At 41.2% G+C, this 24,235-nt stretch overlaps 2 protein-coding genes across 4 annotated transcripts; one reads left to right on the top strand and one right to left on the bottom strand.

Annotated features, from left to right (window-relative positions):
• Nucleotides 1-549: 549 nt before the first annotated feature.
• lrif1 (ligand dependent nuclear receptor interacting factor 1) lies at nt 550-10,791 on the top strand. Of its 3 annotated transcripts, none has more exons than XM_080764617.1 (5): nt 550-711; nt 2,887-3,001; nt 4,669-6,832; nt 7,939-8,073; nt 8,226-10,791. In XM_080764617.1, the coding sequence occupies exons 2-5, from the start codon at nt 2,958-2,960 to the stop codon at nt 9,030-9,032; spliced, it is 3,150 nt and encodes a 1,049-aa protein (XP_080620743.1). In that variant the 5' UTR covers nt 550-711; nt 2,887-2,957; the 3' UTR covers nt 9,033-10,791. The 3 variants fall into 3 exon arrangements, with proteins under 3 accessions (XP_080620743.1, XP_080620742.1, XP_080620744.1); XM_080764616.1 differs by having other exon boundaries at nt 2,884-3,001; XM_080764618.1 differs by lacking the exon at nt 7,939-8,073 and having other exon boundaries at nt 2,884-3,001.
• Nucleotides 10,792-13,550: 2,759 nt separating this feature from the next.
• LOC308315051 (mitochondrial carrier homolog 1-like) lies at nt 13,551-22,574 on the bottom strand (the record flags this gene model as incomplete). The annotated part of the gene is made up of 12 exons (XM_080762874.1): nt 13,551-13,832; nt 14,291-14,366; nt 14,809-14,876; nt 14,969-15,016; nt 15,752-15,845; nt 16,082-16,141; nt 17,817-17,868; nt 18,590-18,647; nt 20,462-20,539; nt 20,956-21,062; nt 21,768-21,852; nt 22,395-22,574. The coding sequence occupies 12 exons, from the start codon at nt 22,572-22,574 to the stop codon at nt 13,758-13,760; spliced, it is 981 nt and encodes a 326-aa protein (XP_080619000.1). The 3' UTR covers nt 13,551-13,757.
• Between the last annotated feature and the right edge of the window lie 1,661 nt (nt 22,575-24,235).

Genomic DNA, 24,235 nt, shown 5'->3' with positions numbered 1-24,235 from the left:
AGAACAGCTGAGTTGTATACAGCACTGCGGTTCCCAAACTTTTCAAGGACCCCAAATTCATACTCATTAGACCCGGACCTCCATTAGAAAATATACGCCAAGGAGATAAGAGGTTGAAATGGAGAGCAAGAGTTTCCATTTTGAGTGGTAAAAAAATAACCATCTCCACAATGACCACAAGATGTCACGTCAGCACCACTTGCTTCCAGGGAATGATCTTAAACCGGAAGTAGATGTTTACATGGTAACAACAACAATGATCTTTATCGCGAAATGTATACACAACTGTAAAATGTTTTTTTGGGGTCCCAGGTTATGAAATAACCAGGTACCCTAACATCTGACTGTTTTGTGTACTTCAAATGGCTCCCATTGCACTACAACACTATCGTTACAACGTGTGTTGATTCTTGAACGCAGCCTCCTGTAGTCTCGCGTTACCAGACTGTTGGACTGTTGTCTGGCTACGCGAGACTACAGCTCCAGCTGTAACGGAACGGATGTGGAAATGTAACGACTCAAGAGGAACCGGAAACAGTTGAGCGAGGAACAGCCTGGGGAGGGAAAAAAAACTAAACAAAACAAGGGAAAAAAGGAATGTATGTAGAAAGAAAAGCATACATCTTGCCATGCTATGCGACGGCAAATACAACCGTGCTGCTGTAAAAGGGAGACGAATCTAGACCAACGTAGATTCTAAACGTCCACCAGGTACCCTAACCGTCCCCTTTTGCTTAAATACGGTCTTATTACGAGAGGATCTGTGTGTGTACTTGTAGTCGCTGTTCAGCTTGTGTGTAACGTAACTCATCTAGGAAGGCGGCCATTATTGGCAGTCGTAACATAGTTGTAACTACTAACTAGATGGCGCAGCCGCCTCGTCAAATAAATACAGTACACACTACATACAGTAACGCTACAGTACAATGCGATGATGATTGACGTCTGAAGGGCAGTGCGACTTTAATGTTGATATAGGCAGGCTTATAGTGTGTTTGAACCAAAAGGGATAGCCTGAAAGAAGTACAGAACTGGTCTAACCGCTGTGTTGAAACGAGTGAATGGATTGGATTCCCCTTTGATTAATGTTTTTTGGCCAAAGCTATACTTTGGTTTAACACGACTAGACCACTAGACGGTAAACTATAGCCTAGAGGGTCAAGGCTATCATAGTTGTATTTTATCATTCAAGTCTGACTTCATATGAAAGTAAAAGTCCAGCACACTCAATGAAAAATACAGTAAACAAAACGAATATAACGCCATGGTGTTATTCATTCGTTTATATGTTGTTCTCACACACCGTCGCAGCGTTTTGCACACGGGAGCTGTCTTCAGCTACAGAATAAGCGTAGGGACTGAAACTGAATATGGGGCTGCTACACGGCAGCATATCAAGTGTAAGCCTAGCTATTCCCATTGGTATCTGCCATTACAGTCGTCCATTGTTTCCATTACGTAACTGACGTTGCTGTAGTCTGTTACTGTACAATCTCTGGATGATCGAGGGGCGATCAAGGCGGATGGTGTCTTCCTCCTCTCACATGACATGCTTGGCTCGGTTGACAGTGGAAAACTATGTTTTTACGGCATGGCACTGCAGGACTGTAGCTGGTTTGCCAGAATCGGCCGCCTTATTCAGTCCCATCACAGGTTTTAGGTGTCAAGAGAAATGCATGATGGCATACTTGTTTTTACAAGCTCCATTATTTGTCTTTTTCCAGGAAAGGGAAGAAGAATAGATAGAGAATGAAGAGCATGTTCCTGAAATAATAGAGTGAATAATAGGCTATATTCTGTTCTATGCTGCACCTTTATATGCACATACAATATGCACCATGTTGCTGTTTATTCACATTTATATTTTATTGTCCTCACCAGGCCGAAGGCATGGGGAGAGAGTATGTTTTGCACTCCGTGTGTCTGTCCGTCAGTCTGTGTACAGCTAATCTCCGCCACCGTTAACCCAATTTGCACACGCACTCCCTAGATGCCAACAATGAACCTCTGCCCCAAATTTTCCAGAACGGCCTGTTATAGCGCCACCAGGAGACCGACTTTTGTAAAACACATTTGTTGATATTACTCCTCCATATTTTGTCCAAAAATCCTGCAAATCGTTCCACAGTATCTCTATAGTCATGTGCTCAAGACAGATCTCTCCAATATTTTATTCCATATATTCCATCCTAACATTGGCTTTCAAAGTTTACAGGATTGGCCCGTTTTGAACAAAAAGCCTCAAATCATGAACGCAGCGTGCAATTTACGTGAAATCTTTCACAGACGTTCCTACTAGGCTGAGGAATATATCCTACCCTTTTATGTGCTAGCGCCACCAACGGGTTGATTTTTGCAAAATACATTTTTGGAACAAAATGCCTCAAATCATCCAATTGCCATCCAAGGCGTAAGAAGAAATGGCACCCTTTTCACACTGGCTTATTATAGCACCACCAGGAGGCCACAACCTGACCTGACGTGTGTGTGCGTGCGTGCGACGTGCGTGTGTGCGTAAATGCCCAAAGGTGTGAAATTGCTAATGTTTCTTTTTTTGCATTTAGTTTTATGCTTTTAAACAGGTTAATCAGTCAAAATAAATCATTACCATTCTTATTTATATTGACGGGCGCTAGTCCAGACATTGAAGACAAAAGTGTGTAAACACAAACATTGAAGACAAAAGTGAGGACTCAAATTGTTATTGGCCAGAATGAGCCAATGAGATGATGTATGATGACGTATGATAATAAGAGCGCCCCTCACTTAACACGGGTGTGATTTTCTATTGTCTATTGTTTAGCCTCTCTGGTTTCTAAATTTGCCACTGTCCTCAGAAATGATTATATTTTAAATGTATCTGTTTTTTCTCCCTTTTTGCAGCAGATATGCCAAGCTAGCAGTGATGCACAGCAGCCTTTTCCTTCCACTAGAACATCGTCTAAGGTGCCCCCAGCATGCATAACGCAAATAAAGAAATGCAGTCCAATGCTATTTACAGGTAAGCTTGAATGTAGGTGCTTATATTTATCTACATAATTTTCTTGCACATCAGAATGATGGAAAGATATACTAATCTCGCTCACCTATGGCTGCAGGCTGGGCTTCATTTTAAGTAACGTTATTTGGTGGATGCTAAAAGTCTGTTTAATTGGCACACCGCCATCACCATCAGGTGATGGATCAGATGAACTGAAGCGTGGAGAAAAAAACACAGCCGGGGGAAAGCCTTTATTATTAAAACATGGTAAACAACAACATGTTTTGAATACAGGTCTTCATCACAGCGAAGAGTGACAATGTCCTGGACCCGAAGTTGGCAGAATGCACTGGACTCGGGCAACAGCCCAGCTTTAATGATCTTAAATCCCTTAATTTTAGATCGTTTTTTAGTAATAGTACAACATAAACATTAAATAAACTTTAGTTGTCACTGTACAATACTTTAAAACAGTTGTCCTGTTGAGTTAAATTATTTTTTTGCCCAGCCAGCAGTGTCCTTTATATTACTGACTGACGATGTTGGGCTTGTTTCTTTTGTGTGCATATTACTCCCTGCTAACGGTAACTAGTTGCACTACTTGTTAATTTTCCACAACAATCCACTGTACCACACACTTGGTAATTGCACGCTTTCTCCTCAATATTCTGAATTAGCATGTGCACTACTAGCAGTATTGCAGACGGCCACTGTAAAATCCTCAGTGTTGGAACGGGTCCATTTGGTTAATTAAACGCGTGTACACTCATCAGAGCTAAATTAAAACAAAAAACAAAATGTTATTTGAAGGTGGCTTAAGTGAGACTAAATGCCTCATTTAATTTACAGATGTGCTAAAGTTAGTTCCATATGTAAGTAGCCTTGCCGAGCCATGGGGCCCATAGGGCAGGAGCCTATATTCCCTAGCTGTTTCTGTAGCGTGAGGAAGCTTGATGTACAAGTACACCCCCTGAACATGACGCTAGTATGTCGCAGGGACTTACCCCCAATCCAACCCTTGACACTGAGTGCCAAGCAGGGAGGCACTGGCCCTTTCTGAAACCAGTCCCTTTATGACTTGAAGTGCTCTTGAAGAGTCTTTGGTATGACCCGGCCGGGGATTGAACCCCGACCTCCCAGTCTCATGGAGGACACTCTAACCACAAGGACACTGAGCTGGTTTAGTTCCATATACATTTTCACTTTCTGTGTGCTGCAACATAGTAATGATTGTGATGGGTTATATTGATTTGTTGATTAATGCCTCTAATTTTGAGGTTGATGATGGTAATCCCAACCTGTCTCAATCTGTTATGGAACCCACTAGGCCTACCTGAAAAGTAGCACTAGCTCCACCTTAATTTCTCTAACCTTTCCAATACTAGGAGTGATGCAATGATTGCCTGCTTGGGTTAATGTGCAAGTGAAATGGGCACAAAGTACTTTTAGGCCAGTCTATGGCATCAGTACTATGATGTGAGGTATTTAAAAAAATTAGCAAAGTTTCAGGCCCACATTTGTACAATTATTTCTACTTAAAAGTCTGAAACCGTAGAAGCAGGTGCAACACTGAGAACTGCCTGTTTTCTGACTTTTGAGTGGAGGTACTCTTTAACAAGTTCTATTTATTTGCTTTGTTTAATTAAACTTTATACTGGCCAGCTATATATCTTTTCTCTTCTTTTCAGTGGGACGGGTGTCTTCTACCAAGCAATGCCAGCTATTGGTGCAGATGGAAGAAACATCATGAAATTGATTCCTGTCCAAAAGGTCAATGGACAGTTTGTACAGTCCCAAACAAGCAATTACATAGTGGACAGCGTTCAACCACAAAGACCCAAAACGACAACCAACTCCTCCGATATTCAGATTGTAAACACAGTAACCTTGAATACTTCAGCTAATGGACAGTTTATGAAGAGGCAAATTTCCTCACCTAAAGACGTTGGTGAGGAAAGAAGACATTTTAATGGCAACCGTACTATAAACGCTAACTCTGCCCCACAAAATCTCACTAATATTGTGACACAAGCTCGGGGTGCCTTGCCTCGACTACCCCAAAGGCAGTCGTTAACGGTTAAAAATAACTTGCCAGTGACTGTGAACTTGTGCATTCCCTCCAAGGCACAAGTCAAAACAGTCCCCAAAACAGTATCTGAACTCGTGCTAGCCATTAAGAAAAAGATTGTTACACCCACGTCAGCTACCAGCTCAAGTTCACCAACAGTGCTCTTCTTGTCGCCTGTACAAACCATGAATCAGAGCACTCCTGCACTACGCACAACTTCAGTCACCAGCATCAAGTCACCTTCCAAGTCAGTAGACCAAACCTCTCGTAGACCCTCAACAGGATCAAGTCCAGTTTCAAGGTGTGGTGCCACTGATTCACAGAGGCCTAAGAGCCCAATAAAATGGGTGATTGAAGAGGGAGATGGCTCCTTGGCACCGTGTCTGGTTCCTGTGAATTCACCTGTCACGGAATCCAAGACTGTGGCTGAGAGGGAATCCACGCAGAAGTTGAACACACATGTAACTGCCCCACCAAAGAAGGCACCAGTTTCTTCACCAAGTCCTCCAAAAAGTGGACCCAAAAAGGACAATGCCTTAATGATGTGCAATGACAAGGTGTATGCTTTGGCTAAAAGGGGTAATATTCTCCCTAGTTCACCTCCAGCAGCAAAGTCTTGTGGAGGAGTTAAAAAAGCAAGCTCACAACCCTCGCAACTAGTAAATGTTCCAGGTGCACCTCAAACATCGAATACAAGCCAGAACTCCATACAAATTAGAATTCCAGCTGGATCGAATGACATAATTGACCTCTGTGACGATGAGCCTCAGGATGACACCATGCCGCAGGTGCTATCAAGTATGCAGCATATCACCCAGATGGATGAAGACAACGTCATATTCGTATCCTACATGCCACCTGTGCAACACCTGGCGAAAGGACCTGAGCGAGATGGCACGGGGAAGCTGGATAAAGGTCCGGTCCAGAATGTGGTCATTGGTAGAGATAGTACAACTATCTCAATGAATGAAGGCGCCCTAGTTGATGATCCTCGCAATGTCATATTTGTGTCCTATAATCCACCCAACTCCATGTTTGGACCAGAGAAAAATAGGATCAATAACGTGCCAGCGAGTAAATTGGCACCCGCGCAAGACCCTGCACAAAATGGCGTGAGAAAGCTGGATAAGCATGTGGTTCTTGGTAGAGACATTTCAACTATCTTGACGAATGGAAACCGTCGAAGCATTCCTGCTGCTGGTAATTGTCAAGCTGGTGAAGAGGCACAACAGATACTCTCTGGTCATGTAAGGGAACCTAATACCACCGACAGACCTAGTGAGAATATTTCTGGCCCAGGTATGGAAAACGTTAAAAACATTAAAGACGGAGACCAGAAAATCAACAGTCGGCACAGTGCGTCCCAACCGGTGGATTGTGTGGAAATGCATCCCATTGTTTCGGAATTGGCCAACATTTCAGACAGCATGGTCATTGGTAGTGATCGAATGTCGAATGGAAGCTATCAAAACGCAACGGCTGTCAATCGTGGTCGGGTCGGTGGAGAGGTTCACGGGAAACGACAAATACTCACCGGTCACGGAAGTGGCACCAGCAAACCATGTGTGGCTACTCCTGGCCCAGGCATGGAAAGGAATCTTAATGGTGAGGGAGGCAAGAAAAACAACGGTCAGCACGCCGGTGCCACGTCGCAACCGATGAAGAGTGTGACAGTGCATCCCATTAACGTGGAATGGATGGAGTTGATGGAGAACATTCAACATGAGGACAGCATCTCGGACGGCATCAGTGTGACACTGGAGAACGAAAGCCACGATGTGGAGGTATGGCCACTGCGTTTGGTATCATCACATCGTTTATCTGACTGACACACACTGTATGTCTAGTGTTAACCCATTTAGACGATTCTACTAAAGAAATGTCTTCTAAATCTAACAGTTTCTTGAAAAACCTCTGTTTCTAAGTCACTCGGTGTCGCACTATGAGCTTGTAGATTCTTTTCAACAGCTAATGCTTAAAATACCAAAAGGCGTTCCCGTCCTGAATAAGTGCCCAATCAATATACTGTAGCATGGCTCTCTTATCTTTCTCATAAACATATTATTTCTAATTCTGTATTTTTAAATGTCCTGTCTTTTATTCCCCCAGCTGCACTAAAGTTCCCATTTTCAGTGTCTTGTCCTGATACCAACAATGGTTCCCCACTCAGAAACTCAGACCTATTGATTATATTATTTAAGGGTACAATAGTTGTAGAGGGAATACCACACATTTTCAACATTTTACTATGGCATAATATACCTTAGAGTTGTTAAATAAAATAAAAAGACCCCCCATACTGGAGGTCTGAAAGAAATATGTAACATTACGAAGTACATCTTTGTGATGTCACTGAGATGTACTTCATAATGTTACAGATTCTTTTCAGACCTCCAGTTCTAAGCAACACAGAATGGGGGGACTTTTTTATTATTTCCAATTTTCTTTAAGGTATATTAATGGTAAAATGTTGAAAATGAGTGGTATTCCCCTTAAGGGCTCTATTTTCGTCCACCCCTTATCCCTAAACTTCTTTGCCTTTCTTTTTTTTTTTTTTACTATTTTGAAAGACATTTCAACAACTACCGGTAGCTAGCCGGTCTACATCGACAATTCGTGAGCTTGTAGATCGGCTATTTTAACTATTTAAAAATGTTTTTCAAAATAGTAAAAGGCAAAGACGTAAGGGGTTTAGCATGGGCGAAAATAGAGCTCTAAGGCTTTTAGGCTCAATGGCCAATATCTTTGAGTAGACAACTAATTATTCACTTCAATAAATCATTTGTCAAATTGTTTGTTAGTGCAGACTATCGGTTCTATCTTCATACTTTCAATGTTGGAGTTTGGAATTAAGCGCATCATTTTGTTGATTTTTGTTTTTTGTTGCCAGAAATCCAAATGTGATCACCTGCTGAGACAGATATTTGGGATAACGTCAGATATTCGTATATACCTGGAGAACATTGACGCCACCAGAACTGGGTCCGCGTCAAAAGGGATTCCAGTCATTGCCAGTGGTGTGACGGTGCGTGTTCCCCTCAAATCCATTCAGGGATCAACGAGCAAGTTGAAACAGGGAGAACACTGGGCACTTTTCTGATAAACTGTGCAAGCAAATGGCATGAAATAATTTGTATCTGATGTTATTAAAGTATTTATTTCTATAATTTCTCACAGGACCTCGGTGACCCAAAGCAGAGACATGGTTCCCCCGTGGTGAATGAGACGGACACCACCTGGGCAGATGGCCTCGCCACACCAAACCCTACGCTGGATCTTTGGTCTCCTACGCAACGTTCAAATGCAGAATTGAGGACCGCGCCTCTCTCTGCCGCCTGTCCCGGGCTAGAGATTAGGGTTCACAGTACTAATCGAAGCACACCAAAAGACACACGCTGCAATGTTGAGTTTGAACAGATGTTTGGCCCCATGGAGCCAGTAGACGAAGATCCCGTCAGCTGTGCAGATGAAAATGGTGGCCCTGCCGCACATGGCACTGTTACCAATCATCATAAACCCTGTTGCGCTGAGTCGAGTGCGAAGCCCAAGAGGAAAGGTAAGCCAAAGATGTGTACGGCTTGTCCGTGTGGGATGCCTGTAGCTGCACTGGCAAAGAAGACGCCACACGCCAAACAAAAGAAACAAGATCTAACTCAGCAAGAAGGCGGTGTGCTGCCGGAGTCGGGTAAAATACGAAGGAAAAGGGGCCGACCGAGGAAGTTGAGTAATGTAGAAAGGGAAGAAATATCAGCTAAGGTTCCGAGGAAGATTGAACAAATAACTTTGGGGACAAAGCTCGGTCTTTCGACCGAGGGCGAGCAAGGTCACACCACTGAAGACAGTCCGGCCAACGGCAACTTGCCCGCCACGTCGGTTGGGTCTGAAACGAATGAAAAGAAAATGCAAGAACGAATAGAAAGACTGAAAGATCTCTTGCGAGAGAAGGAGGCTGCTCTTGAGATGTATAGAAAGAACATGGGCTAAGACTTTATTAAGCTGAAGTCATCACAATCTGTAGTTTCTTTTTGCATATTTATTTTTTGGTACCACCTGTGTGTGTGTCTCTCTTGCTGGTCAAGCCATTTATATTTACAAATGTGCTTGTTAACATATCACTGCACTGTTCATATCTCTGCTGTTGGGAGGAAACCTCATAACTCCAAAATGTTCATTTTTCAGGAGATGAAAAATATACATTTTCAGGCAATAAAGAAAACCTTATACTTAAAAAAAAAAAAACAATACAGCCTCATCAAAGTTTTTTATTTTTACTACTTTCCATTGGTTCAATATTTTCGAATGTTCAATAGCACTGATTTATGCCACAAAAAAAAATCAAAAACCTCAAAAATGGATTTATGAGGTTTCCTCCCGACAGCAACGATATGTGAAACTGAACATCTCTAATGACAAATGTGAGTCATAAATAAGATGAGAGACACTGCTCTTTGTGCTTGGAATGTCGCTCACCCCACTCCAGTGGTACTGAAAATCAATATGCAAAGGGAAGCTATGGTGTGCAAACCGTTATTTTGTCTACGTTTTCTGCTGTAAGTTCAGCATCTGCCTTTAACCCATTTAGACCTGAAGACGATTCTACAAATGCCTTCTAAATCCTGACTGTTTTCTGAAAAACCCATGATTCTATGTCAGTGGTTCTCAAACATTTCTCAAACAACCCCCATCTGAAAATATGTTGTTCCAGGGACCCCCAGAAGCAAATATTTGAGTTAAAAACGTTCGCTGTGAAAGATTTGCACTACATTTTCATGATTTTTCAAAAATAGCAGACCTACAAGCTCGTAGCGCGACACTCGGTGCCGCTCTACAAGCTTGTAGAACTGCTATTTTTCAATAGCTAAAGTATAACATAATGCTTAAAACACCAAAAGGGGTTCCTACTTCCTGCCCACAATGGGTTAAATGGGGAAAAAGGGATGTGTACATCTTTTGATCACAAACAATCCTCAACATTTTCTTATTTTCGGGTGCGGGGGGGGGGGGAACACATTTGATAGTTAACAGAAATAATGAATACAAACGAGGCTTACAACCACAAAGGCCAACTGAAATAGTGTTGTGTGTTTACCAAGACTTGTTAGTCTTTGTAAAATCTTAAAGAATTTTAGATTTGCTATTTTTCTTCTAATCTTGGTCCTGACTATTCCGTGTTACTAACATGTTACGAACTAAAACTAGACTTAAATATATATATATACGGTATATATATATAAAAAGTCCAAATAAAACGGAAGACACATGGAATGAACGTGTAACCAACATGCATTCATTCTCAGAACTGTTGACCCTTAACGTATAAGCCTATAAGGTTTCCAAGTCTGTTCATTTGCTTTTATTTTCTTGGTATTGACTTTTACACTAATTGCAATAAACCGTTTTTGTGTTATTTTTCAATACCATCCCCCCCCCCCCCCCCCCCCCCCCGAGGTACTTAGAATATCAACAATAATGCCATTGTGTTCATAATGTAATTTATGTTGGGGAAAACAAGTGATATTTATTTGGAGGAATGTTTCTTTCACTTTGGTTGATTTCCCCAGTTGAGTCTCAGCACGAAACCTCATCTCTAAACGGTTTATACTTTAACAAGAATTTCTGTTCAGCAAAGAGTTTGTGAAATAAAGAAATAAAAAGTTACACATATCAGCACTGATGTATGTAATATTTACATTTTATTTGTATTTGCATATTTGTACCAATAAATTGACAGCAAACTGTTAAAGGCAATGGGACCCCTCATGTTTTGTAAATATGGTGTATGTGCATGTAATGAATATTCATTGGCAAATAGTTACCTCATGCTCTTTGGAATACATTACTACAGTCTATAACAGCCACATATTACTGTATATTAACCCATATAGGCATGAAATTAAAAAAGTCTTCTAAATCCTGACAGTTTTGTGAAAAACCTATGTTTCTATATCAGTGCTCAATATTTCATGTCAAGGACCCCAAAATCTGTATTTGACCACCGACCCTGAAAATATGTTGTTTCTTCCCGACAGCAGAGATATGTTAATTAATAGACCTTCCTCCAACCACCACAGTAATTGGATTAATCTACCAGACAGATTTATTAAAATTGTATTTTATTCTCCAAAAGAAAGTTATGTATTGCAGCTTCAACGTGCTTCATGTTTGGGAGGTCATAAATACAGTAATGTCAGCTCACCTACATTATTTATAGGACTACCAACACTTGTGACTTTTTTTTTTAAACTTCTGTATTATGTTTTTAGCAATCTCATTAACTCTAAAAGTGAAGTGGATTCCATGTACAAAATATGCACTAAACCCGGTTATTTTCAGTTTCAAGATGCTTTTGTAATTGCTTCATTTACATTAGTGTATTTTTTGAGTGGTGCAACCACTCCTACAACCAGCAATGTCAGTGTTCACCTATGTATGAGCACCAGTAGGGGCGCTGTTGTGCCATGCAGAAACAGAGAGAGAGAGAGAGACAGTGCTGCACTGTTGCCTGCTAATGAGAGAGAGAGAGAGGAGTTGCACCATTCGGTTCACACAGGTGTGATTTTTTAATCTAATTTCCTACATTGCTGAAAGTAATTTTAAGGTGTAGGCCTACTAAATGTACTAAACAACTAAAGTAGGCCTACCATTTTGAGGTCTTACTGAGGGGTACTTTTAAGTGTTTTCCATACTTGTACATCCGAGAGGTAATATTGTACTTTTACTCCACTACAATGATTTGAAAACGTTAGTTACTTTGTAGATTTCATTATTTACTAAACGTGCATAACCATTTGAGCCCTATACCGATCTACAAACTCACAACGTATTGCAAAACACGTTGTGAGTTTGTAGATCTGTTATTTTTAAAAGATTTTGTATATTTCTTCCATCATTGTTCCAGAAACTGTTGAGAGCTTGAACTCGACTAGACAAAGATGTGAAGACTAACAGATTACTTGACAGTCCTGTTATTTTATATAAAAAACATAAGGCAATGTTACAACACCGATACAGGCAAATGTAAGGTCCGATTTTTTTTAACATAACATTAAGACTCAACAGTAGGCTAATTGTAATAGTTTTCGTCTTGATCACTTTTCTCTTCCTACAGGAGAACAGTGTGAGTAATTAAGACGGAAAACATGAGAAAGTTGTTGCATGGCAAATTTGGCAATATGGAAAACAACAGCGAACGAACACTATATACTTCATAATTCAAGTTCTCAAATAAAACAGGCAAATTATGTGTACACAGTAAAATCCTCAGCGTTAAGTGTACACATGTAATCAAAATGGGTCCATTTGGTTACATTTTGTACACTGTTAAATGAACAGATATACAGTGTAACAGATTCATGCTTTTCCTTAGTTATGGCAATGCAACACAACCTACTGAAGACTACATGAACGTATTATGCACATTTACACTCAGTCATTGGGGAAGCACATGTAGTAGGTTCATCCCTGGCACTTCCAGCTGTGGTTCTATATATTATGGTCTCTGGTCTAAATAATGAGGAAAATACTGAAACGTCAAACTTGAATCAGGAAGGCTTCAAATTGAAAACTCTTACTAGAAAGAAGATCAAGGCCTCTTAGCCCATTTAGACCTGAGGCCGATTAAAAAAAATGGCTTCTAAATCCTAACAGTTTTCTGAAATACCTACAGTGTATGTTTCTGTATCAGTGGTGCTCAGGACCCCTGAATTATTATTATGTATTTGGCCGCCAACCCCAATCTGAAAATATGTTGTTCCAGGAAACCCCCCAGAAGCAAAGATTTGAGTTAAAAACTTTCACTCTGAAAGAATATATATTCAATGATTTGAGGCACATTTTCACGATTTTTCAAAAATAGCAGACCTACAGGCTTGCGCGGCACAAGCCTGTAGGTCTGCTATTTTTCAATAGCTAAAGTATAACATAATCCTTAAAACACCAAAAGGGGTTCCCGCTCAAAATGGGTATCTGGCATTAGACTTAGTGTCAAATGCCCTTATCATATCACCGATATGATTGACTAAGCATTTCTAAGACTGTAGAATAATGCTGCCTCTTCCTTTTAGCTGCCTAATGATAATCTTCTGATTATTAAAATAAATAAAAAAAACAAGCTACACAACAGTTGGGATGTTTTACTCAACATTGACATTGATTTTGTTTGAACCTGCTCGATTATTCTTGACCAGGTACTCAAGCTTTGGAACGCCAACGCATCTCCGGCTAGCAAACGTCCTGTGACATTAAATTACTTCTAAAAAACATCGGCCTTTTGATGGTGCTCATGTATTCCTCCTTGGCCTCTCTCAACACTTATCACAATGTTTCTTATTTTCCATTTTAGTTTTGAGCTCATTCTTGCATCTTCTCCTTGATCCGCTGTATTTTCTTTTACAATAAATCCCATAAATCTTTGTTTAAAAAAAAAAGAAAACGGCATACAAATAAAGTTGAATATTATCATTTGTCAAACGGAGAGGCCTACAGTACGTTTTAACAGGTCCTTATACTAGAAGACACATCTTTTAAATTAAGGCTAAACATAAAGGTTCGGTGATGTGCTTGCTCCTTGAGGCTCTCTTTTTTCTGCTCATGCTACAGTACGTCCACACGTGGGCAGTAGAGTGTTAGTGGAAAAGGGAAGCTCCTTTTGGTCTCTGAGGAAAGGACATGAGAAGAGGTAATGTCGGTGGCATGCTCTTGCAGCAGGTGTCAGTTCTCAGCCACTTCCACCGCTGTCATAGGCACGCGGCGAAAAAAGAAACTCGATCCCCTGAACAGTTGGCCCTATGGTGGTGGATACAGAGAGTCAACGTGTTAACAAGGCATGTAACGGTACACTCAACTCACGATACGATACGTATCACGATATGAGGTTCACGATATTTTAAACACAAAATGATTTTCCAGACAAATCTTTTTTTATGATTTATCTATCTATATTTTTTATTTAACTACATTGCAAAAGTAGTCAAAGTGAAGTGGTCAAACTAGCAATAGATATAAACACGTTCAGAAACATTTCATAATGCAATTTAATTTCTTTAAGTAGAACAGCGGTAATTCCTAAACATCATCATTATGCTAATTGTTTAGGAAACGGGAAGCGTTAGTGTGTGTGTGTGTGTGGGGATTCTTTCACAAATCAGATTAATTAATGTTAACATGACAAGACAGAAGACATGGGACAGAACACACTCACGCACACACGCATGCATGCACGCACACACACAAACACAGAGAACCTTTTGGCTGAGGTGATTCCAGCAATGCAGCCAGGACTTGAATATGGGAGAGTTGGGAGGAAGACCAGCAGCCAAACTGTGAACACACATCATAGACAAAAAAAAAAGAAGTAATTGTCATTGAAATTAATCCTTTCACCAAAACTCAGGCAGCCCGTTATTTTACAGTATCCTACAGCAGTGGTTCCCAAAGTGGGGTTGAGGGAGTTCCAGGGGGTCCCCAGCTAAATGATAGTTAGGAACCAAATGGACCCTTATGGTACTCAGAGAATGTACAGTACAAATGGAACCATATTATGTACACTTTGACACAGGTCAAACCTGAATTGGGGGGGGGGGGGGGGGGGGGGCATAAAAATCTTCTCTTATGGGGGGTCCCTGGCATTATCTCTTCAAATGGGGGTCCGCGGGGCTAATTAGTGTCTTACCAAGCACATAGTCTACCTAAATATGGTTGAATATACTGTAATAATTAGTAAAAAAAAAAGAAAGAAAGAAGCACAATGTCAATTACTTACCCACAATTGTTGACCGCCATAAGATCTGCTACTAGCATAAACGGATATGTCAATACACTCACTCCAATCTAGAGAAGAATAAAAAACTCAACTCAGATGTGTACCTAATACAACATGGATTGGAAAACCTGTCCGACTACAATTTCAACATCAATCTTACCCCCATTACAAATTTAGTGTAGCTTCGCACTGCTGGGGCTTGGCTGAACTGAAACGCGAATGCATCGGACACATTAACAAAAGACATGTTAACCATAACCAAGGATTTGAACTATACTAGGACGATACAAAAAATCTGGACGGTTGCCGTAGAATATTGGCCCATAATGACAAGATTAACAACACAATATTAAGTAATGTTTAAGTCACAACACACTGCATTGTTTATTTTATTTGTTAAGTTGCCCAAGTTGAACATGTAGTTCATCTGCCAATAATAGTACCGTGAAAAACGGTTTGTAAATATGCTCATACAGTTTAGAACAACTTATTTTCCTAAACAAGAAAAATGGATCAAATCACTCTTCGGCATCAGGTCAGTTATTAGCCCAAAATACACATGAAACGTTGTGAGTGAGCTTGTAGATTTGTTATTTTGTCCATGGGACACCATCATACAAAGTATCAGGCTTAACCCATCTACAAGCTCATAGTGCTCATAGTGCGGCGCTACGAGCTTGTAGATCTGCTATTTTTGAAAAGTCGTGAAAATGTGCCTCAAATCTTTGAATATATCTTCTTTCAGAGCGAACATTTTTAACTCGAATCTTTGTTTTGCTTCCCTGGAACAACATATTTTCAGGTGGGGGTCAGCAGCCAATTACATATATTTTTGGGGGTTGAGCAGGGTGAGCACCACTGATATAGAAACATAGGTTTATCAGAAGGTTGTCATGATTTAAAAGACATATTTTAAATTTCGACATTGTGGTTCTAGACTTACGTTGTCGTCTACGGCGTAGGAGTTGATGAAGTGAGCAAGGAGATTACAACCCCACAAGAAGATGACCTCTCCTAGTACATGGGGTACAACACCCCTGCAAACACACACACACACACACACACACACACACACACACACACACACACACACACACACACACACACACACACACACACACACACACACACACACACACACACACACACACACACACACACACACACACATCCACAACACAGAGTCCAGCATAGTTACACAAGTCTCACTATGGTTGTATTTAATTAGAGCACCCATCTACGGAATCGTGAAATTATGAAATTAATTACTCACACAAAGAATCCTGCAACACCTTCCTCTTCAAAGATCTTGGAAATACAGCTGAATAACCCACTGCAGTGTACAGAGCGAATATGTGAAAGAATGATCAAATTAATTATAATAATATGCATATATCAATCAACCTTTATTCATGTATCTTGTTGGCGCTCTGGATTAAGAGCGTCTGCTAAATGCCTAAATTGTAAATTGTAATCAACATCAAACAGCAAACACAGCAAATAAAGGGATAGAATAAAGAGTGCCAGAAAGAGCAAACAATGGGTAAAAACAAAAAGAGTAACATATGTACATGTTTTCCCTGTGGTAGCAAACTGTAACTTTATGGTGACATTGTGAGATGAGTTTGGATAATATGACTGGACAGAGGAGACCTACTGTATCTATGTATGCACTCTGCGTGTGCACTGCAGTGACACTAGTATAGACAGTGACACCTACTGGAGATGAACACATATTACACAATATTGTGCACTCAATGCACACGCTGTACTGTACTGTACTGTACTGTACTGTAACTGTACATATCCAGATATGGCATGCACGCAGCACATATCCCTACAGCAAAAATCAAAGGTTTTGTTTATTTTACACTAGTTCGGAACTTCGGTTGAGACCGCACCGACTGGTGTATTTAGCAGTGTGGCAAACCAGGGGAAACAGCCAGGCCTATTCCCCACAGAATGAGGCTGGGGGAGGTGATAGAGGGAGTATATCACCCTGTACAGGTATTGCAGCCAATGGGAGCCTGGACATGGACGCACCTGCAGCCGGTAAGGCAATCACCAGAAGCTTTTAAAAGGCCGACGCCCAAGCTGTCTGGTGAGTCAGTTTGAACTAATGGAGGAGTGAGGAAGGAGGAATCACTCTGTTCATGAGGAGGCTGGTATGAGGGAGATCTCACAAGTGAGTACAAGAATTAACTCAACCCTTTGGACCCACTTGGATGTGCTGTGCGTGTATTGTGGCTCACTTGGTCTCGTTCTCTCTCCCTCCCTCCTAGGCCGACTGAACTCCACAAGGGAGAGCCTACAGCACTCTTCCCCCAACTAAAGTAGTCACTAGCTCTCTCTCTGCTCTACCCACAGGACTGCATGTGAATAGAAGCCCAAGCCCCTGACAAGAGGAACCCTATGTTGACGTTTTGCCCCGTTTTCCCCTTTCCCTAACACTTTAATAAAAGACAATTTAAGTTTATGTTGAATCTGACTCTGAGCCTCTTTATTTTATTGTGAATCTGTGCCTATTCTCCCCTGGGTTGCCAGGCGTTAGTTACTGAGTCAAAACTCTTCTGAATCAGGGCCCCAACTTGAAAATACCTCAAAACGTGTTCGCAGCCCACCCATCTGAAAATACATAAATGAAAAAATGCATGCCTGTTTAATGATCAACCATTATTTTATTTCGTTATATTATCATTTTGAAGTTATTATTTGGGGGCCCACTTACAATATATCCCTGGACCACATGTAAAGATAAGAACCACTGAAAGGAATAGAATACACCCGCACACTGTATCTGCTCGGTACATGAGTATTTTCTTTTTAATAAGGCAACATTTCGGGGCAAGATGGCGAGATGCCTGAAGGTCGGGTCCGGGTGTCTTCTATTCCTTTCATTGATGTCCACTGGCCTACGCACCTGTGCATACGCCTGATTCCTAGCTGTGTGAAAGTTTTTTCCTACAGAAGATAAGAATCACTGTCATCCTAATCAAAATGGGTCTTACCCGTACTTGGCCTCTCTGCCTATGAACTGAGTCATGCAACGCACAGAGATAACTGAAACAGAAAGCAGAATGGGGTCGGAACATAAGTCAGTTTGCATGTTGACTGTTAATGTTGGTCATATCCGCCTGGAGGAAACTAATAAAAAACAAATGGCTACACTATAATATCCAGTAGTGCTGCACAAATCTTGCTCAAATGTGAATCTTGATTTTCCTCGACAAGAATTGAGATCACGAGTTGCTGAACATTACTACATTCAAAATGTGGCACCTGGAGACGGACTGTGGCTTTAAACAGACAACATCAAAGCTAGACTTAAACCTCTCTCTCTTGTAGCAAAAACATATGAGTAACTAAAATGAATTGGACACTAGCCAACTAGTGCCGCACGATTCTTTACGGAATGAAATTAGATTGACATGGGTGTCTAGATCGCAATATTCTTCCGATTAATTGTGCAGCACTGAAATCCAGAGTGTTAATTTAACTCTGATAGTGTAAAAATGGACCTCTAGCGATCCATTTGGTTACATTTGTACACTATCCGAGTTAGATTAACGGTTTTACGGTGTAGCATTGATGACAGTCTTCCCTATATAGGGTCAGATGTTAACTCTTATCCCTACTGCATCCAGCAACAGCAAATGTATTTTGTCTATTGTGTAATTTGTAATGTAGATATTTACTTGTATTGGGGTAGAGAAAAAGCAGGAGATTATCTAAAAGACAAGGAAACAGACAGTTTGAATACATACAGTAAAGAGTACAATACCATGACATGGATGAGTGGCTATTCTGGACAGGCACTGGATCACCATCTCATGTGAGGTCTGAAGAGACACACAAGGGAAACCAAAGGAAAATAATAAAAGCATGTGTAATAAAAAATGTCTGGCATTTAATGCGTGGGGGCCACGCATTAAAAATAAATCAATCCACAAAACTAGTGTCATTTGTATTGTTGACCTATTTCAACCATATAGAGCAACTTTCGTTCAACTTTGACCCCTCTGTCACATGGAACTATTTTTTGTGTCCGGTATCAGTACGCCAGCAGCAGCACCAAATGGGAACCAAATGTGTTATGTTATGTTATGGGTCTGTAACTCTGAGAGTGTACAAATGGTTTGTACACTCTCAGAGTTAAATTAACATTGATTTTACAATATAATTTGGAGGTCCCAGAGATAGAAATGCCAGGGGTCTGTAATATGCATGTCAAACTGGGGGTCCTTGAAATTAAACGGGTTGAGAATCACTGCTAGAGCGGTACAAATGTTCTCTTATGGGGGTCCCTGGAATATCTCTTCAAATGGGAGTCCACAGGCTAATGAGTCACATTTGGGGGTCCTTAACGTGAAAAGGTTTGGGAACCACTGTCATAGGTCACATTCTCACCAGAGAGCTTTGCTGCGATTAAAACGAATCCTGCTGCGCATTTTCAGAAAGTGCGCTTCGTTTGGCAGGTGTGAAGGCTCATTCGAATCCTAATGCGCAGCAAAGAACCGCATATTACTCCGCCCAAAAATGGGGGTTTCGCTTCGCTTCCAATCGCACTTGACTACGATTCGGTGCAGGTGTGAATGCAATCCGCAGTAAATAAAGGAAATGAAGCAAACAATGTGGCGGGTGAGGAGCTGAACACAGTTGGAGACGGAGAAGGCATATTTTACGCAGCGCAAAGATGTCCCGTTACTCTGATTACAGCGAAAAAACTAATTCTGACACACTGGAAGAAGGAAGGGGCTCCTGCATTTAAGCACTGGTTAAATGAAATGACTAGTACACTTCATCTTGAGAGAATAAGGTATTTCCTGAGAAACAGGGAGAAACAGTTTGATAAGATTTGGCTGCCCCTTGTCCATTACCTGAGTAGAAACGATTAATAGACAGGATACCATTGATATGGTTGACTGTATACGCCATTTTCTTTTCAGATGTTTTCATCATCTTATTATACAGTATGCAATGTCACTGAGCAGTATGGGTGGGAGGGTTAAGGGATTTCTTTATCTTTTTTGTCTTTCATTTTGTTTCATAAAAAAAGTATTTCATATTATAATGTTTGTAATAATTTATCTGTTCAATAAAAACATATTTGACAAAAAAAAAGATGTCCCGTTACTGTGGATAGACGTGGTCGAATGAGGAGACTGAAGCCCGAAATGAGGACGTGTACATTAATCAATTGCTTAAGAAAACACATAAAAACACTGCAGTGTAGCCTATTATAGCCTACAGAATAGGTGCTGTCACTGTGTGGGGACTGGGGAGTTATATCAGTGCGCTCATGCAGCGCTGTGCCAAAAGAACAGTGCGTAGAGAGAGAGAGAAAGAGAGAGAGAGGGGGGGGGGGTCCCAGACGGCACGACACATGCACGTTATGAGTGTAATTTTATCACCATAGATTTCACTGTGTAGGCTAGTTTATGAATGGAACACATTGATAAAGGTCCCCCCTGCTGCGTTTCCAATTGCTGCGAATGACAGCTAGTGTGAAGGCAAACCGCAGGCAATTAAATATGCAAGAATCCCAATTTCCCCGCCTATACGCATTCGAGTCTACCAAAGTATTAGGTGAGAATGTGACCATAGGGTGTGTATTTATTTATTTTAGAGAGTGCTTCAGACGATGACGTCTCACCTCTTTGACCACTTTCTTGAGTGACGTCTTTAGGTCATCTCTGTTGGACAGGTCTCCCACCTGCTCCGATGGCATGGACTGCAGAATGACACACTTACATTTAAAAGGTTAAACTGTTAAATACGCATTTTAATGTGTTGATGTTTAGGGCTGTCATGATCATGAGATATTACGTTGTGACTATGCAATTAACTATTTAATTGTGTTTTTGGCATTGGAAAATACAAATAAAAATGCATAATAAAATGCTGCATAACAAAAAATTGCACAGCATGTCTTGCGACTGTTATCCACCATTAAAAACGAGTAAAAATGACTAGAAGTGATTCATTTCTAGTGAATGCCCTAGGCCTAACCTGGAAAAAGAAGAAACAAATAAAATCCATCATTTGTGCATCATTGCACAAACCTACTGGAGACTATAAAAAACTGATTTACAACACTACCTTTAGACAATTGTGTATATTGTATAATCTTAGTAAAACATTGTTTACCTTTTTAACTTTGCTTCTGACAATGGTGGAGATGGCACTGGAAAGGATACGTGGGGAGAGGCCACGAAAGAGTCCTCTCTTTCCATCCACTCTCACAATATGCTGTGCTGAGTGAGAACACACAATATGCTGTGCTGAGTGAGAACACACAATATGCTGTGCTGAGTGAGAACACACAATATGCTGTGCTGAGTGAGAACACACAATATGCTGTGCTGAGTGAGAACACACAATATGCTGTGCTGAGTGAGAACACACAATATGCTGTGCTGAGTGAGAACACACAATATGCTGTGCTGAGTGAGAAGTTGAGAACACACACCCAAGCGACAAGTCACCTCCTTCTGTGTCTGTCATCTCCCCTTAACTGACATAATACATAAACCAGAGGTTCCCAAAGTGGGGTCCGGGCCCGAGACCCCTAGGGGTCCTTGAGGGAGTTCCAGAGGGTACCCAGCTAAATGATAGCTAGGAACCAAATGGACCCTTATGGGTCTGTCACTCAGAGAGTGTACAAATGGAACCAAATGGACCCGTTATTGTACACTCTCAGAGTTAAATTAACATTGATATTACAATATAAATTGGGGTCCCCAGAGATAGAAATAACTATGGGGGTGCTTAAAATAAAATGGGTTGAGAATCACTGCTACAGCCGTAAAAATCTTGTCTTGTGGGGGGGGGGGGGGGGGGGGGTCTACGGGCTAATGAGTGTCAATTTGGGGGTCCTTGACATGAAAAAGTGACTGCCAAAACAATGCATGTCATGGCATGTCAACTCAAGATCCAATAACTCCAGTCCACTCACTCACCATAGGAGAAGAACCCAGGAAGGTACAGGACCCTGCTGCCAAACATGGTGGCACCCACAGTTGGAGGAAGAGGCTCATGTCCGACCTGGAACCAAAAAAGCACATATGAATGAACCAATTAATGCCAGCTGCAGGGGGTCTTGGTTTGGCAGAATGTACAGTACAGTACAGTACAGTTTGTCTAATTGGTGTTGTTATTATTTGCATTAAGGAGAAACGAGTAGCCTATGATGTGAAAGATTGTTATAAAATAGATTTAAAAAAAACAATACAGGGTAACTGGTCAGTTAAGAATTAAGTGATAAAGATCGAACTGGTATTATTACAAATACAAAATTAAATTGTAACAGGTAAATGTACAGTACAATGATACTTTTGCATATTAACGGAACCGATTTATCGTCTCCATGAAAACATTGTTCCATCCTGTATCATCATGTGTAGGGCAGCTATGGCCCATAATACTGTTAAAATGGGTAGGCTATATATTATACTACTATAGCCACATAGCTATAACGTTACATTGGCGACAGGCAAACTACAGGTTCTGAGGTGTATGTATGCAGGTTCATTCAATCATAATAATGACATAATAACGGTTATTAATCTGTTGTGTCTCATCATCACCTGGATCAACAGTTTCACATAGAGGAGCGGGTGGGTGATCGCTGTCACCCCGGCTCCTAGCAGCACGATCGCTGAGTCCATATCCACGTGTGACGGCGGTGGTGGTGCCACAACATCGTCCAGTTCGGACTGGGGGTCTAATAATAATAATCGACCCCCAGTTTCACCTAAGTTCTCCATATTTTAATTACGGTAGGGCAACAAAAATGTCTATCATCAACCGAAGAGCGGCGGCGCGCGGAGGAGGGATGATGCGCAAAAACAAGAAGTCACGTGATCAACGAATCCAAAACACAACACACGCAGATGTATAGATGGATGGATGGATGGATGGATGGATGGATGGATGGATGGATGGATGAATGGATGGATCATGGATGTTAACGAAGTCCACTCACGAGTCCACACCACACCCACAACACCAGAGGGAGTGCAACAAACCATGTGCAACCCAGATTCGGCACAAACATCGGACTAAATTATTTTCGCTCCTATGCCACCAATATGTGGAACGCCCTACCAACAGTCATTAAGACATGCGAATCCTTTGACTCCTTCAAAACCGCTCTCAAAGGGCACCTATACGGACGGCTGCAATTCAAAACTGGCCCCCATAAAATCTGAATGCAAGGGTGCATTTATAGGAGAGGGTATCATTCATTTTATATGTGATCAAATTAATATCCAAATAGGCTATTGAAAACAACTTGTTTTGGGGCCTGGGGTAGGCTACAATCAAAAGTAGATGTTAATTTATTGGGGTATTTCAATTTTAAACACTTTTGGGGTAATTTTAACAAGATTGCTTTAGCTATCATCTGGCAGGTGACATGGCACCATGACCGGTTTGACTGGATTGTTGAATGCCAGGTCATATAATGTATATCTGACATTGATACCTGAATCTATTTGCTTAGTTGCAGCTGTAATACGAACGGAGAACGGATCTTGAACTGTATTCAGATAAATATAAGGCCACACACACATATCCACCCACACACACATTTTCCACACACACACACACACACACACACACACACACACACACACACGCACGCACGCGCGTGCGCAAACACGCACACACACACACACACACACACACACACACACACACACACACACACACACACACACACACACACACACACACACACACACACACACACACAATTCCAATTAAATTTCAATTCAAAGGGCTTTATTGGCATGAGAAAACATACTTTACATTGCCAAAGCAAACACACACACACACACACACACACACACACACACACACACACACACACACACACACACACACACACACACACACACACACACTCTCTCTCTCTCTCTCTCTCTCTCTCTCTCTGCAGCTTGTGGGTGGTTGCCTGTGGGTCAAGGTGATTTACAATCATCAGCTGTCACTGCTTTCAATCTACATCCCTTTTCCAGTCAATGTGATGACCATGAAAACCTGTCCTTGCAATAGTCTACATATGCTGATTTATGTCGTTGAACAAACGACGTCGTGCACCGGCCATGTGTGGCAGTACTGTGTGATGATGCGTTGTGAACTTCTGCTATACAATTTGCAGTACAATTTCTCTCACTTCTTGAGGTGGTGTGGGTTGCATAAAAGATGATTGAACAATTTCACTCAAATTAACTTGCATTTATGAGTACAGATCAGCTCTGTAAGGAGGTCTGGACTGGGATTAATGCTCCACAATGGCAAACAATGTTGTCTTTAATTTGGTAGGCTACAGTAAATTGCCATTGGAAATTTTGCCTTTGTTGTTCCTCAGCCAAATTCCAATACCAATGTGTTTATTGATTGAAGAGGGGTTGGAATGAACAAC

This window comes from Protomyctophum bolini (genome assembly GCF_963924005.1).
Source record: "Protomyctophum bolini genome assembly, chromosome: 5".
Taxonomy (NCBI): Eukaryota; Metazoa; Chordata; class Actinopteri; order Myctophiformes; family Myctophidae; genus Protomyctophum; species Protomyctophum bolini.
Note: the sequence above shows the minus strand (reverse complement) of the source record. Positions and strands in the feature narration are given on the sequence as shown.

Excerpts from the sequence above, each read along its gene's own strand:
- lrif1 (XM_080764617.1), top strand. The coding sequence starts at position 2,958 with ATGCATAACGCAAATAAAGAAATGCAGTCCAATGCTATTTACAG. Across the intron at positions 3,002-4,668 it reads CAGTCCAATGCTATTTACAG|TGGGACGGGTGTCTTCTACC; the intron begins GTAAGCTTGAAT and ends TCTTCTTTTCAG. Across the intron at positions 6,833-7,938 it reads ACGAAAGCCACGATGTGGAG|AAATCCAAATGTGATCACCT; the intron begins GTATGGCCACTG and ends TTTTGTTGCCAG.